This window comes from Ctenopharyngodon idella, chromosome 24 (genome assembly GCF_019924925.1).
Source record: "Ctenopharyngodon idella isolate HZGC_01 chromosome 24, HZGC01, whole genome shotgun sequence".
Taxonomy (NCBI): Eukaryota; Metazoa; Chordata; class Actinopteri; order Cypriniformes; family Xenocyprididae; genus Ctenopharyngodon; species Ctenopharyngodon idella.
In genome coordinates, this window is record NC_067243.1 from 15,714,190 (window position 1) to 15,737,899 (window position 23,710).

At 36.7% G+C, this 23,710-nt stretch overlaps 1 protein-coding gene across 2 annotated transcripts; it reads left to right on the forward strand.

Moving 5' to 3' along the window:
* The first annotated feature begins 1,857 nt into the window (after positions 1-1,857).
* atp2b1b (ATPase plasma membrane Ca2+ transporting 1b) lies at positions 1,858-23,618 on the forward strand. 2 transcript variants are annotated; one of them, XM_051884853.1, is made up of 21 exons: positions 1,986-2,004; positions 4,196-4,281; positions 5,141-5,549; positions 9,625-9,822; positions 11,473-11,730; positions 12,405-12,530; positions 12,644-12,883; positions 14,983-15,126; positions 15,251-15,465; positions 15,559-15,801; positions 16,571-16,812; positions 17,201-17,438; positions 17,560-17,739; positions 17,819-17,906; positions 17,987-18,093; positions 18,530-18,721; positions 18,804-19,017; positions 19,098-19,309; positions 19,390-19,497; positions 19,679-19,867; positions 21,510-23,618. In XM_051884853.1, exons 3-21 carry the CDS (start codon positions 5,360-5,362, stop codon positions 21,846-21,848), a joined length of 3,723 nt encoding a protein of 1,240 aa, XP_051740813.1. In that variant the 5' UTR covers positions 1,986-2,004; positions 4,196-4,281; positions 5,141-5,359; the 3' UTR covers positions 21,849-23,618. The 2 variants fall into 2 exon arrangements, with proteins under 2 accessions (XP_051740812.1, XP_051740813.1); XM_051884852.1 differs by lacking the exon at positions 4,196-4,281 and having other exon boundaries at positions 1,858-2,004.
* Positions 23,619-23,710: the final 92 nt, after the last annotated feature.

A 23,710-nucleotide genomic window follows, 5' to 3' on the forward strand; every position in this document is an offset into this window, starting at 1 on the left:
TATTTATTGTCCAACATTACCAATTTTTCTGATGCATGTCCTTAATTTAATTTCATATGTTGGTAATAATTAAGTGTTTATAAGCCTTTTAAAGAATTTTAACCCAAACTGACTGGGTTTCTAGAGAGCAAAGGTTTTGTGAAAAAAGTGGAAGACTTAAACAAAAAGTGTGTAAAATAAACTGTTAAAAGGATTTGATGATCACTAGTGATAGTATTTTATTCTGTGTTGTCATCATTCAGGTTGGATTTCAGCTTTAATGTACGTTTTTTTTTAAACAAAGCAGCTGATATTGCCATAGAAACTAGTGGACTGCCGACTCGCTTTCACCCCAAAATGGCGGAAACGCAGGGCCGCTGCTGGGCGCCGGTGTTGCAATGGAACGTTCTATTGAGTGTCGCTTCTTGTTAGTGTATATTCTTTGAGTGCGCATACTAGACCACCGGAGAGGATTTGTGAATGAAGTTGAAGGGACGTAACTGACGCTGGTAGGTCATGTGACAGTAACAATATGACGGATGTAGTATGTCCGAATTCATTCATTCGTATTAGGCTACTTTTTCAACGGTCGTGAAGTAAATTTAAATTCAAATGTAGTACCTACTCAACAGTACGCGTTTTCAGACGCAGCTTAGGTTACTTTCTCAAAAACAACAAATAGTATTACCCAGAATGCATTGTTTTACGGTATAGGGCTTTCAATGGAAAACGGTATTTTATTGTGTAATTTATTTATTTTTTCAGTTATTTTTTTGAGTGTACATTTAAAATATATTAACTCTAAATGTAACCAACTAAAACTACACTTAATTATAATCAAGTAGGCCTAATTAACATCTGCTTTGATATGTTAGTCAACACATCAAAAATTTGTGTAGTCTATTAAAAACATGACAAAAATTTAAAATGCACTTTAAAGTTAAATGTTTAATTTAACATTATTACAAAGTGCATTTTTTAAAACTGTGCTTAAGTGTGTTAAGTCTACTGTCTTTTTAATTTTTTTATTGTCTGCGAACAGTATCAAATTAACATTAACAGTATCACAACATATATCAAGTCTACTCTCTTTAAGTACACTTAAGTGCATTTTATTTGCATTATCTGCCTGCAAGTACTTTTTTTTTTATTTTTTTTACAATATACATTTAAGTTTTGAAGCACACTACAAGTGCACATTACGTTCAAACAAGCACACTTCTTTTTCACTAGGGACTGATACAGCAAAGATGGAGGTAGGGACGGATGCTCAATCAAACCTGGGCTATAGTGCAGCGGGTTTATAGCGATGGAGCCCGCGTCGCGAGAGTAGGGGATAGGCAGCACTATTTATAGCTAATCCTGTTTAAGCGAGGTCATGCTCTCTACCGTCCCTGAGACAGAGCAGTGGAGTTAAACGCTCGCGTGCCAGCGTACGAGAAGCATCCCCTGCGCTTTTAGTGCGTCGTACCAAACAAAAAAAATACATCCCAAGAGGCTATTTAGAATTATAAATATCACAGGGGATTTTTCCATGCTTATTTTGCTGATATATGGTACGACACATCCCAACTAATTTTCAGAAAAAAACATTATTTTATAAATATAATTCTTCAATAGCTTTTATCCTCAATCTATAGACAAAAAAATACTCTTAATTCCCTCTTATATTAGATGTGGCTGGATAGTGGAGCCTTCACTAAGATAATAATTTGTAAATCTCTGCTAGCCTACGGCTCTCCTCTTGTTGCTAATAATAATAGCTACATCAAGTTTATCATGTCTATCACATCGCCCTATCTTTGCTGGTTGCTGGTGATGACAGCTGTTTCAACAAGGGATGACACCTGTACCTGGAACAAGCGCTGGCCAATGGGAGTCTGCGTTAAATCCCGAGCCGTGCCTCTGACGTAAATCCTCCACAGACTACCGCGCGCGGTGGGCGGGTCGTTACGGATCGAGTTGTAGATCCACTGCGCGAGACTACTGATGATGCCAAGTGGAACTGACGCGCACCAGTTCAAAGTGAGTACACATGTATGCAATGAAAATGCATTATTATACAGTACTGGGCTATATGAAAGGGTTGTTTCAGATATTACAGTCGGACTTTTTATTATTATTATTATTATTATTATTATTATTAAAAAAGATGATTAGAGATTCGGTTTAACAGCTGTTTGAAGTTATTCTAATATTTTAGCTTGTGGAAATCGCGTGTTTAATACTTGTCTTTTATAATTTCCTCTTTATATATTTAAATTTTCTGCTTTATACCTTCTGGCAGCAAAATATGATTCTTTATGAGAATTTATTACTGTTCTAAATATTCTCCCAGACATTATACAACGAAGAAAAACAACGGTGTTTTTATTTCAGATGAATCTAATTTAAAACAGTATTACATTTTAGCTGCTTAGGCCTATTTGAGATAGATTTCCTCAGTCGAATCTTTTCTAAAGGAGAACTGTGATTGAGAGACTTGTCTTTTTAGTCTTTCTTGTAAACTTCATGTTCATAAAGCCCTTGCAACATTAACATTACTGCGCGCAATGCTGTTTGTGTCGCCAGGAGGATTTTACATGGCACAGTGACTTCATAATCATAACTGCCTTGCATCATGCTTTCTGCTTTCGGGGCCAGTGAGCTTTGGGTTTGATTTGTCTTTAGGTCATTTCATGTTAATAATTTTATGCTGATGAAACAGACCAAATAGTAGAAAATGTTTATTAGTTTATTATGGCGATAATATAGACCAGTAGATTTAGTCGAATGTCATAATATCAACATTTTATCCCGTTCAGTGAGGGTGCGAATTGTGGGGAGTTAGTCAAAACAAAACGTTGATGGGGTCTCAAAGTATGTTTTATCAAAAAAAGTATATACAATAACTAACTTTTTTGTTTCAGTAACCACAAAGTTGCATTAAAAGTTAGTCAGAATGTGCTAATATAAACAGACGCTAGCGAACAGGTGTTGCTTTCGGCTAGGAGGTGGTAACCATAGCAACAGTTAGGCGCTCTAGTTCTTTCCTCACGTCGACGAAACGTACGTTGTCATTATTAATTATCTTTTTATTATTATTTTTTTTAAGTTTAAGATAGCTAAATGTTAACCCACTTTTTACAAAGGGCAGCAAAAGACAACCTGTGGTGCGCGACAAACATCCGCCATTTGAAATATCAACTGAAAGAAGAATTCAACGCCTAAAAGGCTTCGAATACTTTATTTTATGGCGTTTTAAAACACTAGTTATGCTTGTTTCTGCCTTAGGCCTAAACATTGAAGAGCCATTGCTAACATAGACTATAGCCATCGGGTTAGAGACCTCTAGAGTTATATGAAAGTCAAAGTTATTTCTTTGTTGGAAAAATAAGTATTCTGACCATGTGATGTTTGATGCCATAAAGCAAAAATATACAATACTGAACATATAAGATATAATGAAAGTCCTGTAAAATGACAAGTTATTCCTGTCAGATGCTCATTTATCACCTATTCCCTTCATTTAGACAGTAATGTTCCACATCTGACTTCCAGAGCTTGATGATTCATCACAATGTGACTCACACTTCTCATTCACAGCATGAGTAAATATGGATTTTCAGCTTTCTTGTCACATAAAGGTTAACAGACAGATTCTTCCAGTTTATTTTTGACAGCATTTAGTTTGAAAAAGGTGCTGCTGTGTGTGAACATGCTTTATAAAAGACAGATTTTATTATCTTACAATACCAGTTTGGACCTCACATACAATGATTGTGTGCATAAAACCTCTAATAGTGACATTCAAGCTGTTCTTTCAGCCTTCTTTATGAAATTCCCCTTTTAGTTTTTTTGTGATTCAAACTAAAAGCTTTTTTATACAGAAGAGCAACTCTTGTGCCCCAGGCTCTGTCCGGCTCCCTCAGAAGTCTAAATGAACTGAGGGTAATATCTAGGAATGAGTAAATGTGTTTGTTTGTGTTCAACAGCGCATACTCTTCCATACAGCAGCCATGGCTTCGTGTCTCACTACTGCCACAGATTGACTAATTAGATTAAGCAAGAAGCTTTCCTAAGATAATCATTCAGCGAGCCATTTCCTCTAATGGAGACTGTGCTCCTCAAGACTGTCCACTGAAGGTCAAATAATTTGATGAAGTAAAGGAGAATTTTTGGCATGTCACTTTGTAATACAGACTTTTGTGTTGTTTGGGGTAATTGTACATGACAGCGAGTCACACAGTCTCTGAAAGCAGCACCTTCTGACTGTGCTGCATTTGTCTCGTTGTGGCAGGAATGGATACGTAAAACAAATCTGTGAGTATATACTTTTCCATCTGTTTAATGATAATGAGTTGAAGTATGTCGACAGTCACAGTGTGTTTTAGTTTAGTGTTGCAGTCGTTTGATTGGCAAGGTTGGATTTCTTCTGTAATTGGGAAATAAAACACAGATAAAAAGTAAAGATAAAACTCCAAACATTTAATGTCTGAAGAAATATGAGGTGCTTTAAACTGCAAATTTATTCAATATAACCAGTGTAGTCCATGACGTTTGAGATGGCTTTAGATGTCACTCCAAACATCCTTTGAATCCTAACATAATTTACAATTATTTCAATCCCAGACTTCATTGTTGATTTGCAGTGAAAACTGTTTGTTCATTTGTTTGTTTGTTCGTTCAATCCATTCAGTTATTATCTTTAACTAAACTATTTGCAAAAATATTAATGAAAATTATAATAGTATATAAATAACGATCATCTGTTCATTCAGTTATACCCTCTAAAACTTTATTTCCCACTTTCTGTTTCTTGAACAGAACTTTTGAGTCACGTCTATTGTTTTTGGCAGGTCTCTTCTAGACGAGATGCCAGTTTTATATAACAGAACTAATTTTAGCATTCCGTTCTTTAAGCAGACGTAACAGATCTTTCCACTGAAGGGTCATTACAAAAGCCTACTGTCGCTTCGCATACTTATCAACATCATCTTTAACAGTGACACATGGTTTGATGTGACTTCCTTTGTTGACTGACAGTGAAATCACTTGTTCTGGCAGTTGTGACAGGACACAAATAATCACATTTTATTTGGCTTCAAGTGCTAAATGTTCATAAAAGCTGACATGGGAATGATAGTGCATGTAATGAACTTGCTTTCGGTTTTTGTTTCAGATGTAACTTGGTGATGATTTGACCTTCAGTGACTCCAATCAAGCCAAGATGAGAGAAGGTACACCAGAAAATCAAGTGGAAATGGCATTCGAATTACACCTGGTTTGTCATCAGAAGAGTCGCTTTTTGCATCCCTGAGGAAATAAGTCTGGATATTGTCACCGCTTGCCCAAGGGGAAGCCACTTCTCCTCCGTTTTTTGGTGCGCTTCAGTGGGAACATGGCCAAAAACTCATTCCGTGGGTCGAAGTACAAGGCAGAGGCCAATCATGATGGAGAGTTTGGCTGCACACTCAAAGAGCTACGCTCTCTCATGGAATTGAGAGGGACAGATGGATTACAAAAAATTCAGGAGTGCTATGGAGATGTTCAAGTACTCTGCTCCAGGTTAAAATCATCACCAACAGAGGGTAAATATTTAATTTGCTCCCAGAGTTTGTGCATTAACTGACAATAATATGCACTGACATATACCAAAACAAGTCCACTTTGTGTTCAACTTCATACATGGTTAAAGGGCTAGTTCACCCAAAAATGAAAATTATGTCTTTAATTACTCACCCTCATGTTGTTCAAAACCCGTGAGACTTTTGTTCATCTTCAGGATGCAAATGAAGATCTTTTTCATGAAATCTGAGAGCTTTCTGTCCCTCCATAGACAGCTAAGCAACTATCACTTCGATGCTTCATAAAGTTCATAAAGAGATCGTAAAACTAATCCAAGGTGCTTTATATGATGAACAGATTTAATTTAGGCTTTTATTCACATATAAACATTCATCAACACACACATCAGTTGTGGAAAATGGAAGCTTAAGCACGTTTGCTTGACGTGTCCGAGAACCAGTGAGGCTCATTCTCTTTGTTACGCAGCACGTTTGAGCTTCCACAAGAGGTTTGTTCTCGCGCGTCAAGCAAGTTCGGTTGAGCTTCTGTTCATGTTCGCTGATCAAAGTTTATAAATTAAATATGTTCATCATATAAAGCAATCGAGTCTCTTCAGAAAATTTGGAATAAACCGCTCAATTCATATGGATTAGTTTTATAATCTCTTTATGAACTTTTTAAAGAGTCAGAGTGGTAGTTGCGTAGCTGTCTATGGAGGGACAGAAATCTCTCAGATTTTATCAAAAATATCTTTATTTGTGTTCTGAAGATGAACGAAGGACTTACTGGTTTGGAATGACATGAGGGTGAGTAATTAATGACAGAATTTTCATTTTTGGGTGAACTAACCCTTTAAACTGGAAAATGTACTGTTTAAGTCAAATTTGCTGTTTAAGTCATTTCAACTCATTCTAGATGAATCTTAAAAATAAAGTTGAAATTGGTTAAATTATTTTTAAAGTTAAAGTCATGAAAAAACATATGTTGTTAATTAAACATCCAATACCAACTGACATCGATAAATTAAAAAAAATCTCTAATATTGGCCGGTTACCGATGTGGTACTGATATATCATGCATACCTAGGAAAAACAGCTCTGCTGAGCTACAAGTCTTATTCAACCAAATGATTTAATGACACTGAGGCTGATTTAGTCAGGTGGTTATACTGTAGATCTGAGCTGAGCAAAGGTTGGATGTTCAGACTTCACAAGGGTTGATCCATGACCTCTAACCATTTCGCCCTTGAGCAAGGCATTTAACCTCAGCTCCTTCCAGGAAAATTGTCTCTGTTACAAGTGCACTGTAATCGCTTTGGATAAATGCGTCAGCTAAATAACTAATTAGCAATTAGACGTTTCAGACATCTTTTTCCATTTGCTTGTGTGCGTAGCACTGTAGCTTTAATCAAAGACCATATAGCTTTCATTAAGGACAATATTTTAGCTTTTTACAAATCTCTCAGCATCTCCGTTGAACAATGGAGCAAAAATGGAGCACATAATTGAGGTACATAGTTCGTCCGCATGCTCCAGGTGAAAGGCTGTGCCTTTAAAAGGCAGTTGTACCGCTGTATGCAGCCAGTTGCTAATCATGCCTATTTTTGACCATATTAGGGAGGATTTTCCTCTAGCACATATAGTTTACTTCGATATATTCCATTTTTTTCAGTCTAAAGGCCTGTTCACACCAAGAACGATAACTATAAAGATAATGATAAAGATATAGTTTTAAAAATCATTCCAAATATAAAAGAATAGCAGAGTCCACACCTCAACTGTAACGATAACGGCACCAAGAAATGATTTTGTTGGAATCACTTTCAGAACGTTTTTTTTTTCCAGCTGATGAACAATAAAAACAGCCAATCAGAATCCATCCTGATTTAAAGAGCTCGAACATTTAAGGCGGCAGACGACAAAACTGCAGTGCGCTTTGAATAAACAGAATGAAATAGTGCATTAATGTGGATACTAATATATTGTTTTTGGCAGTAAGAGCACAGCCTAATATGCTAATACATTATTAAAATCAAAAGTTGTATTTGTTATTAATATTATTTAATGGACAATAAACATTTGTATTTTTATTTAAAGTTTAATAAATACTGTAACAAATGCATTGCTCATTGTTAGATAATGTTAGTTAATGCATTAACTAACATTAACTAATTTTGTAATATTGACAGCCCTAATATTTTAGTCATTATTTCTTAGTGTGAATAAGCTAAAGTTTTATTACCCTGCCGTACATCACTTGTAGCTAAATCTCAGTTATTATTGTCAGTCAGTTAAAAGATATTTTACAACTGGATATTATTGCCTTTCTTACATAGCATTTGTCACTTAATCTTCATGGTTATCAAAGTGACAATGTCATCTTGGATTTTACAGTTCGTCTTTTTGCACATTTCATCTTTTTATTCATCTCCTTCTGTGCTTCTAGTTTAGACCAATCCGTCTAGATATTATTTCAACAAACTCAACTCCAATCATTTGTCTAACACCATGATAAGCTTATGTATCCCTTGATAATTCCACCAAAATATGTTAAAACACTGCTCTTGTGATTCTTTCATTTAAGATTTTCATGTGTATTATAAATACACAATCTGTCTGTTTTGAAAGACTCTCTTGTAACAATCTGATCTTGATTATTGGTTTATTAAGTCTGATTTATCTTGTCATCATCTATATTTTCTGGTTTGATTTACTCTGGCTTATCGCTCTTTGCTGACATATTTAGCTCAGTCATGAGCCATAACAGACAGTTGTAGTTGTGACAGGTGGGACCAGATCAATTTACCTCATGTAATCCCACTCACCTCAAACCGAGGCAGGCTCTTCATTGCTCCGCTTCACGCTAATCTCACTGGCCGCTGCTCTGCTGCATGGGGTTTACATTCATTTTTGCCCTTGCCAACAGTGGGTAAACCTTTGAGGGGGCAGAGGACTAGCATTTTGTAATTGAGCAAGGGAAGGAGGGGAGGGATTACACTGTGTTAGTGTTCAGGCTGTGCTCTTGCTTGCGTAGGGGGTGGAAATCTTGATTTTTCAGAATCCATTATGTTTAAAATGAAAAACAAAACAAAAAAATAAAAACCCTCTCCAAATCCAATTCAATTTCTAAAGCATTTTAAAAAGAACTAGAATAAGTCCAAGTTTGAGGATTGACGTATTCATTCAACTTGAAACATCTGTCATTTTTCAGCATGTTTTTAAATGTACAATTGCAAACTCGATACATATTAACCTCATTCAGACTGTCAGTCCAAATCCGATTTTTGTGCATGCATATTTAATCAGATTTAGCAAGTGTGAACAGTAAAAAATCACATGAAACTACATTCATATGTGGTTTGAAATCCTATTCAAATCGCATTTCTTGAAATCCGTTTCAGTCTGACCGCTCTGATCGGATTTTGCGTGGTTGATGTGACTTTCTAATGGCATGTAAAATGGAAACGTCAGACATTGTTATAGGAAACATGCTGAAAGTCACTGCAAAAACAAGGTCGTGTTGCATGATGCGTTTGTAGTTGTTTTTTGGCCTATCTACCAACACAATATCAGTGCCACAGAAACCAATGCAGATATTCTAAAAAACAAAAGAGCGACATGGGACACAAATCGGATCTGAACAGTTGAGATACACTCTGTGGACAGTCAATTTTAGTAATTGTCAACAGTAATTTTAGATCAGATTCCAATCGGATAGACAAATAATCAGATTTGGACTGTGTGAACGTAGCAATAGATACCCCATAAGGGGTGATTTATAGATGTTTAGGTCATTTAAAGTCATATCTAATTCAAACATTATCTTACCAAGAAACCCCTCAGAAATCTCCTTATCTTTGAACAATGCAGGGGTGTTAAATTATGCAATTAGGAAATCATCTTGACTGTAATGGCGGTATGATATTTTTACATTCAGAACCATAATCTTATTGGTTAAAAGAAATTGTTACAGTATTTGTTGTGGTTATTTGCTCTTAAAATCCAGTTTTATAGCATAATATTTGTATTATCTATACCTTAATGTTTTTTGTAATAGTAATGCAATAGTAATTTTATTCTGCTCTTTCTCTTTGTCTAGGATTAAGTGGTCATTCTGATGACATTGCAAGAAGAAAAGAAGAATTTGGAAAGAATTTTATACCACCTAAAAAGCCCAAAACATTCCTTCAATTGGTGTGGGAAGCATTGCAGGATGTGACACTAATTATTTTGGAAGTTGCAGCCATAATATCCTTAGGCCTTTCTTTCTATAAACCTCCTGATGCCGAGAGAGAATGTGAGTATCATAGGGCTTTTAAGCTTGCTATGAATAATATGCCTCTGTTTCTCTTTCTCAGTGGTGCTCTGGAATAGCAATGAATTTGAAATTGTAGCATGGCCTGAAGGTGACGTAGTGCTATTATGTATTCGGCTCATCCAGGGCTTCTGGTTTTAGCAAAGAATATTTTCAAAAATACTTTTTTCTGAGCCCTGCTCTGCATTTAGCAGTAAAATCCTGCATACCCTGCTGAAAAATCCAGCATAAATACCATTTTAGTCCAGGCTGGGCAAAACTGAGCTGGTGTAGCTGGTCCTCCAGCACTCCTGCTTTCCATTCTGGTACCATCATGCAAAACTTACCTTATATTGTTGAACAACAATGCTGGATTTTCAGCAGGGAAATTGCCTTCCATGGGCCAGATTTACTAAACAGGGCAAATTAACGTGAGACCGCAATCCCGTAAAAGCTCCAATGGGAGTGGAAAGTTCTGCGGGTGATTTACTGACACAGACTAAGTGAGATCATTTCCATAATGACCAACACAGTCTATCAAGAGCAGCGCAAATTCAGGCACAGAATGGGTTAAGACATGCTTTTTTGGGGGGCGTAAATAATCGCGCAAATACCAGTAAATTTGATTATCACAAACCTTAGTAAATCACATTTTGCATAATTCATTTAAATACTCTCCTCCCATAAATTTTGCGTCTGAAAGGGAAAGTCCTACAAATGCATATGCAATACGGTCAACCACAAAAATAACTGTGCCTTTTCATCGATATGCCTTTTCATCAATAACTTTTCACTAAGTAGTTTTTTAAAGGCAAAAGAGGGTTTGCGCTGGTGCAAGCAATTGGTAAATCTGGCCCCATATATGTTGCATTATTTTTATTCGAAAAAAACATGTCAGTATAAATTTTTTTCTTGCATGTTTGTGGCAAACAGGACAAGTCAATGTGTCATTTGCAGCATCATATTCAAGATGAGTCAGTCTCTCACTGTTAAATTTGGACCCTGCTTATGCTGCACATGCTACTAAAGTACCTGAAATAACCTCTATCTATCTTCTAAATTAACACTTCAGACTTATATACACTACCAATCAAAAGTTTGGAGTCTGTAAGATTTTTTTAATGTTTTGAAAGAAGTCTATTATGCTCACCATCTGCATTTATTGTATAAAAATACAGTAAAAATAGTAATATTGTGAAATATTATTAAAATTTAAAATAGCTGTTTTCTATTTTAATTGATTCCTGTGATGAATTTTCAGCATTATTACTCCAGTCTTCAGTGTCACGTGATCCTTCAGAAATCATTCTAATATACTGATTTGCTGCTCAAGAAACATTTATTATTATTATCAATGATAAAAACAGTTGTGCTGCTTAATATTTTTGTGGAAACTGATAAATATTTGATGATTCTTTGATGAAAAGAAAGTTCAAAAGAACAGCTTTTATAGAAATCTTCTGTAACATTATAAAAGTCTTAACTGTCACAACTGAATTTAATTGCTGAATAAAAGTATTAATCGTACTGATCCCAAACTTTTGAAAGGTAGTGTGCTTATACATATATCTTGTTTTTTATATAATCTAAGACTTATATACTTACAAGTTGCCATAGTAGCTATTTCTGACAGTTACTTTCACATTGGTGCAGACTGTGGTAGGGCGGCTGGAGGAGCGGAGGACGAGGGTGAGGCAGATGCGGGCTGGATTGAGGGTGCTGCCATCCTCTTGTCCGTCGTTTGTGTGGTTCTTGTCACGGCATTCAACGATTGGAGCAAAGAAAAACAATTCCGCGGATTGCAGAGCCGCATCGAACAAGAACAGAGGTTTACTGTGCTCCGAGGCGGTCAAGTCATTCAGATTCCTGTATCTGAGATTGTGGTTGGAGACATCGCACAAGTAAAATATGGTAAAATTATTGTCTTCCTTGAGATGTATTGGACAATTAAGAAAGAGTCTGACATATTTTTTAGTATGTAATCAAGATTTCAGGCAAAAATGAAAATTATGTCATTATTTACTCAACCCTTGTATTGCTTTAAACTTATACGCTGTTAGATGGAAATTTTTTTGAAGAATGGTTATACAGCTCTTGCCATAGAGTAACAGTTTATGGTGACCATATCTGTCAAACTTCAAAAAAAAGGACAAAAAACATTTTTTTTAATCCTGAATATAAAAGTGCTAGATGGAAGATTCAAGGGAAGTCAAGATTATCAGTGAATGATGTAAATTTTGGTTTGATTCTCACATAGACCTATTACTTCAGTTATATGAACTGTTTTTTGTGGTTCTTTTATGGGTCATATTTCGGCGATGGTATGAAAAAGAGCTGTATGAAGAGAAAAAAAAGCTGTATACTAGTTTGGAACAACATTAGGATGACAAAATCATCTTTTTGGATGAACTATTCCTTTTAAAAGTAATGTTAAAATATATAAAATACAGAGTTTTCTTTGCATTTTTTGTTCTTGTTTTTTGGTTGGCATTGCCCTTGCTCGATTAAAACCTTTCTTTTGGCTTGCGATGCAAACATCTGTCTGTTGTGTCTCAGACGACACCATCTGTCATTTGTGCTTGCAGGTGACCTCCTTCCTGCTGACGGTGTACTAATCCAAGGCAACGATCTAAAAATTGATGAGAGCTCCCTCACTGGAGAGTCAGACCATGTCAAAAAAACTCTGGACAAAGACCCTATGCTTCTTTCAGGTTTTTTCTCTGCTTTTCTTGAAGTGACAATAATTGAAAAACTGAAAAGGTCAAAAATGATACAGTTTTGGCATTGCAATACTGGTTACATGACCATTCTTACGTTTGCTCAGGCACGCATGTCATGGAGGGCTCCGGAAAAATGCTGGTCACTGCAGTGGGGGTGAACTCTCAGACAGGAATCATCTTCACTCTGCTCGGAGGCGGAGATGATGATGATGATGATGATGATGAGGAGAAAAAAAAAGAGAAGGAGAGGAAAAAGAAGGAGAAGGAGGAGAAAAAGAGGGAGAAGGAGGAGAAAAAGAAAGAAAAAGAGAGGAAGAAGAAGGAGAAGAAAGAAAAAAAGAAAAGTATGTTGCTCAAGATGAGTTTCTGAAATGCATTTCCAAAATAATTCCTTAAGTATCGATTCTTTTCTAACCAAGTTTAGGTCCCCCCTCCACCTCACCTCCAAATTAAACTTAAAGTAATTTTGGCCAGGATACATAAATTTAAACATACATGACTAAAATCTCACATCTCCAAATGATCTGAATGTATAAACAATGTTGGGGAAAATTACTTTTAAAAGTAATGCATTACAATATTGCGTTACTCCCTAAAAAGTAACTAATTGCGTTACTTAGTTACTTTTTATGAAAAGTAATGCGTTACGTTACTTTTGTGTTACTTTTTCTTACCTGGGCTGGGTTTGCTTGTTTGTTTTTTAATAACACGAAAAAAGTTTTGGTAAATGGCAAACCTTTCACACCAAAAGTGAAATGAATAATGAAGGAAATGCATATTTATGCCTGTACAGTAGAGGGCGCAGCTCAAACAAACCTTTCAGATGTGCTGCTATTCTGGATTAAAGAAGAACAGGATACAGGAAGTTCAACACTCTTATTTCTAAATCTAATCTAAAGTCATTTTTGCTTATTAGTATGGTTGAATTAAATCATTAAAGGTCAGCAGCAAAGACATTGGTTAATAAAGTGAGATTAAATACATAAAGTATATTTGTGTAATTTAATATAGTTAATTATTACAGGTTTGTATAAAATTCTGAGATTGCATTTCACTGTTTTTATTCATTTTGAGGAATACTGAATGTTTTTTGTGCAAGTCAGAGTAAACGCATGTTCACATTTAGTCTAGAACTACAATAACCGTCAAGTTCACACAGCGCACACAGGAATTTTTCTCAACATGGGAATAGGAGAGCTGTCAATCAATAAATGTGAAAAAGTAGCTTGCGTTACTTATTTGAAAAAGTAACTTAGATATTTTGTTGTAAATTGAAAAAGTAATGCGTTACTTTACTAGTTACTTGAAAAAGTAATCTGATTACGTAACTCAAGTTACTTGTAATGCGTTGCCCCCAACACTGTCTATAAATATCACACATATGTGATTGATCCATCTCACTTTTCAACAGACAAAAAGCCAGATGCAACAGATAAAAAGAAAGGTGTGTATCAGCACATAATGCTGTAATTGTATATCATAGCATTTCCTTTAGATCAGTGGTTCTCAGCTGGTGGTTCATGACGTAAATGTGCCGCAGGTCGGTTCTGATGGGTTGTGGATTTTGACAGCAGGGAAAAACAATGCTAAATACAAATAATAAAATGCAACTAACCATATAATCAGGCATCTCTTCCATGATTACACACTTAAAAATATGTCAGGCATCTCTTCCTGATTATATTAAGTTCATTTTTGTTACTTTTGTATGACAAAACCAGTTGAGAACCACTACAGGAAGATTAGCTACAGGAAGTAGCAGTCACTGACATAGTTCAGTCAGTAGTTGCTCTTTTGGCACGCAGTGTGTGTCTTTCTTTCCTTATGTACTGAGTGTACGAGAATATCGTGTGAACATATGGTTGAAGCTAGTTGCTAATTGTGCTCTTCACTCTTTTCATGCTGATTAGCAGTAAGAAGATTAGGGCTTTTGGCCTTACAGCTTTACTTTTTCCTCTTGTCCACATACAAACACATACAGGCAGACACATAATGTAGATCTCCAAAGTAAACAATGTGTCACAGTTTCCACAAAGAGCAGAACAACTGAATTCAACGCTGATAATAATAGGAAATGTTTCTTGAGCAACAAATCAGCATATTAGAATTCATATTAGATTTCTGAAGGATCATGTGACACTGAAGACTGGAGTAATGATGCTGAAAATTCAGCTTTGCATTACAGGAATAAATTACATTTAAAAATATATATATTAAAATAAACACTGTAAAAAAGCGAACATGCAGTTGCATTAAGAAGCTATTTCTTATTTTTTGTATTTCATAACATGATGTATTCAGGTTTAGTAATTTTGACTTCAATTAAACCAGTTAAACAACATTTTTATGTTACATGACAAATCATTTTAGTTCAGTAACAGTTCGATACATGCACTTGCATAGAGATAGCATAGCTTTAAACATCACTCTTTGGCTCATTCAGAGAAGGATGGAGGCACGGTGGAGATGGAGCCCCTCAACAGTGATGATGGAACAGAAGATGAGAAAAAAACCAAGATACCAAAGAAAGAGAAATCGGTACTTCAAGGGAAGCTTACTAAACTAGCTGTACAAATTGGGAAAGCAGGTAAAAAAAAAAAAAAAATAAATCTTTGATTTTTGAAAATTTGCAAGATACAAAGATTGGTCCAACTTATATGTGTTGCCTTGTTTCAAAACTTATAAGAGAGGTGATGTGTTTTTTTTACCAGGTCTCTTCATGTCAGCCATCACAGTCCTCATTCTTATAGTGTTCTTTTTGGTGGACACTTTCTGGATTCAGGGGCTTCCATGGATCAAAGACTGCACTCCCATCTACATCCAGTTCTTTGTCAAGTTCTTCATTATCGGTGTCACTGTGCTGGTTGTTGCGGTGCCTGAGGGTTTACCCCTTGCCGTCACCATCTCATTGGCCTATTCTGTGAAAGTATGTGGTTCATGTTTTACAGAACTTTAATGACAAACTTGTACATACGTACGGTACGTACTTTATTAAAGTCATCTATGTCATTCCCTGTAGAAAATGATGAAGGACAACAACCTAGTGAGACATCTGGACGCTTGCGAGACGATGGGCAATGCCACTGCGATTTGCTCTGATAAAACGGGCACACTTACCATGAACAGAATGACAGTGGTTCAGGTGTATATTGGAGACAGACACTACAGGAAGGTCCCAGAACCTGATATGATTCCTGGCAACATCTTGAATCTGCTCATTACAGGCATCAGTGTTAACTGTGCATATACTTCAAAAATAATGGTAAGGAACAATATTTTGTATGAATGTGTGTTTGTGTGAGAGAGTCCATAAAAGCCCAGCAACTAATCAAAATACTTTTAAATATACAGTGGGATCTAAAACATCCGACCACAGGAGAAAATGCTTTTAATTTGAATATTTTTTTCATTACAAATGATATTATCAGTATAGAAATTTGAGTGACTTTAATTATGCCCCATTTTGATTTAATGGCATCAACAGTATATACAGTCAAACCAAAAATTATTCAGATATTTTTTATATATTTTTACTAGTGGGTGCAGGGCACTATAGTTCATTTATGTAAGTGAGGATAGCAAAATAAAGTGAACTGTGACATATTATACCCAAAAATGCTTCATACAGTGGACTACCAGTAAAATTGATAAAAATTTGGAACCAAAAATTATTCAGACACTTTGACCTGACCATGTTTTGCTTAAGTGTTATCTGACATAATTAAGATTATTTTTTTCTGACACAGTTTAACTCTGAGATCTTGTCATATTTTATTACCATTTTTTAAAACTATAGTGAATAAACTGTATTATGAAATGTTCAAGGTGTCTGAATAAATTTAGGTTTGACTGTAGATATAGATGTATGTAGATATATAGATATTATTTATTTAAAGATAAATCAATGTGGTTTCAGACTTTTGGACCACAATATATTAATTTTTTTTTGTTATCATTTATATGATTTTAGCTCTTTTTTTATAAGATTAGACTTGGTTTCATGATTTTTATAAACCTTTTTTTCTGTCTAGACTGCTGAGAAAGAGGGTGGTCTGCCGCGACAAGTTGGAAACAAAACTGAATGTGCCTTGCTAGGGTTTACCACTGATTTACGGAAAGATTACCAAACCATTCGCTGTGAATATCCTGAGGAAAAACTGTTCAAAGTATACACATTTAACTCAGTCAGGAAATCCATGAGTACAGTCCTTAAAAATCCAGATGGAAGTTACCGCATGTTTAGCAAAGGAGCATCAGAAATCCTCCTGAAGAAGTAAGTACGCATTTAATATTTCACATGGAAGTCACTTTCAAGCCAAGCATCTTTCTGTTGGTGAACATGGCGAATTCACATAAATAAAACTTGATCCTGATATAATATCTGCATGGGGAAATGTTTCACCCTTCCTGTTGAAATGACTGAATTTCACCTGCTAAATTTCACCAAGCAACAGTAAATGTGACCGCAGCTTTAGACATTTTTATGTTTTTTACAGAAATCAATACTACTGTTTTTCTAGAATGCAATAAATGGATCAAAAATGACTGTAAATACATTTATAATGTTACAAATGAAAGCTTAGTAATACTAAATGCTTTAAATGCGAAACTACGTACTTGTATCATTAACTTACAAGATATAATCTTTAATATTTCTCCAGGTGCTGTAAAGTCCTGTCAAACAATGGCGATGCCAGAATCTTCAGGCCCACTGATCGGGATGACATGGTGAAACAAGTGATTGAGCCCATGGCCTCTGAGGGCTTGAGGACCATCTGCCTTGCCTACAGGGACTTCCCTGTTTCAGACGGGGAGCCTGATTGGGATAATGAGGCAGATATCCTGACTGGACTCACCTGCATTTGTGTGGTGGGCATTGAGGACCCTGTTAGGCCAGAGGTAATTTCTCACATGGCCTTTAATCCTGTTCCATCCACATTCAGATGTGCTGAAGTGCTCATTACTGTAAGTCAGCATGTGTTTGTTGACACCTAACCCCTGGGTGGTATAATCTCCACAGGTCCCAGATGCTATTAAGAAGTGCCAGCGAGCAGGCATCACTGTGCGTATGGTCACAGGGGACAACATTAACACCGCTCGAGCTATCGCAACCAAGTGTGGCATTATCCATACCGGTGATGACTTCCTGTGCCTTGAAGGCAAAGAGTTTAACAGACGGATACGCAATGAACTGGGAGAGGTGAGGTGGTCAAAAAAAAGTTCTTGACAATTGTTCATTCAAATAAATGTTGATATTAAAGACCTCATCGTCTTTTCAGATTGAGCAGGAGCGCCTGGACAAGGTCTGGCCCAAACTGCGCGTACTTGCGAGATCTTCTCCAACTGATAAGCATACATTGGTCAAAGGTAATCAATTTTAAACAGCTAATACTTGTGGTGTATATTATAGTCGGACTGTATTTGAAACGTTTTGCTGTTTCTTCAAGGTATAATCGATAGCACCGTCGTTGAACAGAGACAAGTAGTTGCTGTCACTGGAGACGGAACCAACGATGGCCCTGCTCTAAAAAAAGCTGATGTTGGATTTGCAATGGTATGATTTAAACAACTTATTTGCACATCACTGTGACAGACCTAACAATTGCAAATGAATATTGAAGTTATGACAAATGAAAGAAGAAACAATCTCTATCAAAAAAAGGTCCTTATCCATTGTCAATAGTGTAGCGATGCATGAAGAACCACTCACGCAAAAGTTACTTTCAAAGCTTTCTGACAGTGAACACGGCAATTGACCAACTTGAACATGAACTAAATCTTTGTGGGGAACTTTTTCAGCCTAATGTGAAACTCTTGATCGCATGGATTGCTAATGAAATGACTGTATTATATCAGCAAAATTTTGATGAGTGTTTCCATCCCGCATTTTTAATGCAGTATTGCAAGATTAGAATGAACATACTTAAATGGAAAAGGAATGATTGTTGAGTGAATGAATACATTTTGACATGGTGCTGTGTCATTTTCAGGGCATTGCTGGTACAGATGTGGCCAAAGAAGCATCAGACATTATCCTGACAGATGATAACTTCAGCAGCATTGTGAAGGCAGTGATGTGGGGGAGGAACGTCTATGACAGTATCTCCAAGTTCCTTCAGTTTCAGCTGACCGTTAACGTGGTGGCTGTCATTGTGGCGTTCACTGGAGCCTGTATTACACAGGTCAGAGCACTACTTCCTCTTTTTTCTGTCTATCTTGTGCCACCTTATTCTTTCCCTATAACTTTTTCCTTTTTGTACACAGGACTCCCCTCTCAAAGCTGTACAGATGCTGTGGGTGAATTTAATCATGGACACGTTTGCGTCACTAGCTCTAGCAACGGAGCCTCCCACTGAGGCTTTACTGTTGCGCAAACCGTACGGCCGCAACAAGCCCCTTATTTCCCGCACCATGATGAAGAACATCCTCGGACATGCTGTATATCAGCTAACGATCATCTTCACACTGCTGTTTGCTGGTGAGCATCATCTAGAAAAATTTAGAGCATCCAATCGGAGTAAACCGGTTAATATATCTCTGACTTTACCTTTCTCACAGGTGAGCAAATCTTTGACATTGACAGCGGCAGGAATGCTCCTCTTCACGCTCCTCCTTCAGAGCACTACACCATCGTCTTCAACACCTTCGTAATGATGCAGCTCTTCAACGAGATTAATGCTCGAAAGATCCACGGTGAGAGAAACGTTTTTGAAGGCATCTTCAAAAACATGATCTTCTGCACCATCGTATTTGGGACCTTTGTTATTCAGGTACGTCGCATTTTAATCTCTATAAGCTTGCGTCAATTATCGACAATTGTTCTGAGTCCCAACATGGTTTCGTTTTTTAGATCGTAATCGTGCAGTTTGGAGGGAAGCCTTTTAGCTGTGTAGGTCTCTCTATTGAGCAGTGGATGTGGTGTGTCTTCCTTGGTTTTGGCTCTCTTCTCTGGGGGCAGGTAGGCATTTAAATGGATTTAAACTCCTGCTGACTTTTTTGTTTGTTTTAATTTTTCTTAAAGAAACCATACATGTACAATACAGCCAATCAGTTACTATACAAGAACTCCTGCTGCAGTTTGATATGATGCACTGGGTGAAATGTATTGTTTTCCTCACCAAAACCACTCTGACCCACAGCTGATTACCACCATTCCCACAAGTCGCCTGAAATTCCTGATGACAGCAGGTCATGGCACTCAGAAGGAGGAGATACCTGAGGATGAGCTGGAGGAGATGGAAGACCTGGATGAAATCGACCATGCTGAGATGGAGCTAAGAAGGGGGCAGGTTTTGTGGTGTAGGGGTCTCAACAGAATTCAGACACAGGTACTGAATGAAGTTTTCAGTCCTTGATTGTTTATCATCAATACATGGATGTTTCTTCAACTTTTATGTCCCAGGATTCAGCTTTGCCCTCACAAGAATAAATTGCATTTTAAATTATATTAAAATAGTATTCAGTTATTTTAAATTGTAACAATATTTCACAATATTAGTGTTTTATTATATTTTGATAAAATAAATGCAGCCTTGGTGAGCATAAGAGATGTTGTTGGTTAAAGGCATAATATGTAAGATTTTTACATTTAAAAATCCAAAAACCACTAGAAGTGTTATATATTTTTTCTGACTTGTGTACTTACATTATCCCAAACATTTCCAACAATGTTTAAATCCATAGAAATCAGCAATTTTAACCAGGACACGGACCATGTCATTTCAATGTGTGTGTTACCCTCGATTTCCGATTTTTTACTTTCGTAGAAACCATGGAAACACCAAAGACGCTTTAATATATTATGCTTCATACCACAGTAACGTTAAAGGATTAGTTCACTTCAGAATTTAAATTTCCTGATAATTTACTCACCCCCATGTCATCCATGTTCATCTTTCTTTCTTCAGTCGAAAAGAAATTAAGGTTTTTGAGGAAAACATTCCAGGATTTTTCTCCATATAGTGGACTTCAACAGGGTTCAGCGGGTTGACGGTCCAAAGTGCAGTTTCAAAGGGCTCTACACGATCCCAGCCGAGGAATAAGGGTCTTGTCTAGTGAAACGATTGTTCATTTTCTAAAAAAAAAATAAAAAATTATATACTTTTTAACCACAAATGCTCACCTTGCACTGCTCTAGGATGCGCCACGCATTACGTAATCATGTTGGAAAGGTCACGCGTGACATAGGCGGACGTACCGCTCCATCTCATTTTCTCCTCCATCATTGTTTTACCTTTTTTTGTAAAGGCCGTTTGACTTAGTCTTTGCACATTTGCTTTGTAAACACATGCTCGGCACTTTCGCATACATCACGTCTGACCTTTCCAACGTGATTACGTCGTGCGTGGAGCGCTTGTGACGAGCATTTGTGTTTAAAAGTATATATATATATATATATATATATATTTTTTTTTTTTAGAAAATGACAGATCATTTCATTAGATAAGACCCTTATTCCTCGGCTGGGATCGTGTACAGCCCTTTGAAGCTGCATTGAAACTGCAATTTGGACCTTTAACCCGTTGAACCCTGTTGAAGTCCACTATATGGAGAATCCTGGAATGTTTCCCTTAAAAACCTTAATTTTTTTTCGACTGAAGAAAGAAAGACATAAACATCTTGGATGACATGGGGGTGAGTAAATTATCAGGAAATTTTACTTCTAAAATGAACTAATCCTTTAATAAAACTTTAATACATTAGCTCATCCATGAACATGATTTCTACCCGAGTCTGTCGGATTGCTTTCCATCGGCTGTGGAGGTGAAGACAACAACTCCCATGGTTCCACGCTCCTTCACGGCGTCATCAAGCTACGCCTTTGTTTTGAATAAGTGACCTCTAGTGGTGAAAATTCCATATTGTGCTTTTAAAGAAACACCCAACCTGGGAGGTTGTTGTTGGTGGTGGTGGGCGAGGGTTATATGTTGTTTCGCTCTTTGAGTTCACTGACCTGGTGTTTTTCTTCAGATCCGTGTGGTTAATGCTTTCCGGGATACCATGTCCCCTTATGAAGGCCTGGAGACGCCGGAGTCTCGCAGCTCCATTCACAACTTCATGAGCCACCCAGAGTTCCGTATTGAGGATTCAGAGCCAGCCATCCCCCTCATCGATGACACCGACCCCGAGGAGGACGCACCTACTAAACGCAACACGGTTCCTTCCCCACTGCCTCCAGTTTTATCCTCCCCTAATCAGAACAATAATGCAACCGACAACAGGGGCTACCATCACCACAAAGATCTAGCAAAAACTATCCTTCCTCCAACTCCTGGAAGCCCCTTACACAGCCTGGAGACCTCTCTCTAATCCAGTACCACCTAAGTCAGACCACGTCAACAACCGAGGGCACATTAAGGACAAGGTCAGGGCTTCCGGGCTTCTGATAATGAACTGGAAAAGTAGCAAAACTTGTTATTTTTGTTTTTTTATTTATTTCATAGGGGGTTTGTTTCATTCTTATCTTACCTGCACACCTGGAAAGTGTACGGTTTAGGAATGAACAATGTTGCTCAAATGTTCAAATTCTTTCCCCTTATATTTTGTTCACTTAAATATTTTGATATATGGTGTATTGGCTGTTCATGTAGTTAAACATTTTGAGCAGTTTTTGGACACTTTCTTATTTTGGAAGAAAAAACTATTCACATGTAGTTGCTGCTCTGTTTAATTGTGAGCACAGAAACTTTTGGAAGGTGCACTATTTGCCTCTAAATAGGTTTTGATTGTGATTTTTAGAAAGCTAGATGTAAATTAAATGGGAAACGATACAATGCCTCAACATTTTTAAAGGGGTATGGCAGGACAGTTAAAGGTAGGGTAGGCAATTTTGGAAAGGCTAGCGCTTCAGAGCGCTCTCCAAAGCCACGCCTCCTTCAAAACACATGAACGCCTACAGACAGAGTGCAAAGCGTCACGAGAGACGGCGTTAAATTATCTTTCTCAAAGCACATAACATTACAATAATTAACGTAAACAACTTACAGAGCTCAGAATTGTATCAACTGACTGCTGCAGATTAATTTCGGCGTTGATAGTGTTGCTAGAGAGTCTGAGGATGTGAACAGCTCCAGGTAGAACGTCACAGGTTGCCATCTTGTAATTACGATTACGACATGGCGTGAACTTAGCATAAACTCGTTGTTTTGGTTCAGGAGGAGCTGTAAAAGGTGTTTCCTGTTTTTTTACGACGCTCAGTGACTGTCTGTCTACAATTATGCATAGCCTTACGGAACGCGCTGATGACGTGTGATGTCTCCGCGAGCAGGTGCGCGAAGGTATGGAAATACATACGCTGACAGGCAGGTAGGACATCCTATGATTGGACGAACATTTTTTGGTCCTGAGACTTCCACAGAAGATATATACATTTTTTAATATTTAGACCACTTCTATTATTGATTGCCATCAGGATGTGAAGAGAGAGTTTCAACCAGGATAACAAAAAGTGTTTATGAAAAAACTAATTGCCTACCCTACCTTTAAAGATGTTGATTTTGAGCCTCTTTATTTCATGAAAAGTAACTGTACTCACAAAAATGCCACATTCAAGGTGTTATTAAGGGAATTAAATACTTTCTTTCTTTAATTGACCAAATAAAAATTAAGAAAGGACGAGGGAGGCCACACTAAAATGTAACAGTGTATTTTCTGTTTAGGGTGTTTTTATCAGTTTTGATTCACTCCACCTCCTTAAACTACAGATGAATGCTCAAGCACAGCACACCACACAATTCAGTCAAGTAAAGATGCTGTTGTATAAAATATTGTGATGGTAATATGAAGTATTATTATTAATTACAGCAGATATTTTTCATTGTCGGAACATGGTTTCAGCAGAATGCGGTATAGGATTTGTTACAGAAATGTAAACAATATAAGATTAGTAAAGAAATGGAGAAATGTGTGGGTTAATTTTGTTTATTTCACTGTAGTTTCATTCTCATTTGGGGAATTAATATTTTTCCATCTGTTTATGGAATATAATTTTGTAAATGTAAATGGTTATTGTGGTTTAATTTACATTTGGAAGTCTTTAAGTTATGTGTATGTTTTTTGAAAATAAAATATTCATATTTAGCTTAACCTAATCATTGGTTTTAATTCGGTGGTTATAGAATATACGCTCCACATTTATATGTGGAAATGTCATTGCTTCATATATTTTTATA

Coding starts and splice junctions, on each gene's coding strand:
- atp2b1b (XM_051884852.1), top strand. CDS start 5,360: ATGGCCAAAAACTCATTCCGTGGGTCGAAGTACAAGGCAGAGGCCAAT. Junction 15,802..16,570: donor CATATACTTCAAAAATAATG/GTAAGGAACAAT, acceptor TTTTCTGTCTAG/ACTGCTGAGAAAGAGGGTGG. Junction 19,018..19,097: donor CTTCACACTGCTGTTTGCTG/GTGAGCATCATC, acceptor CCTTTCTCACAG/GTGAGCAAATCTTTGACATT.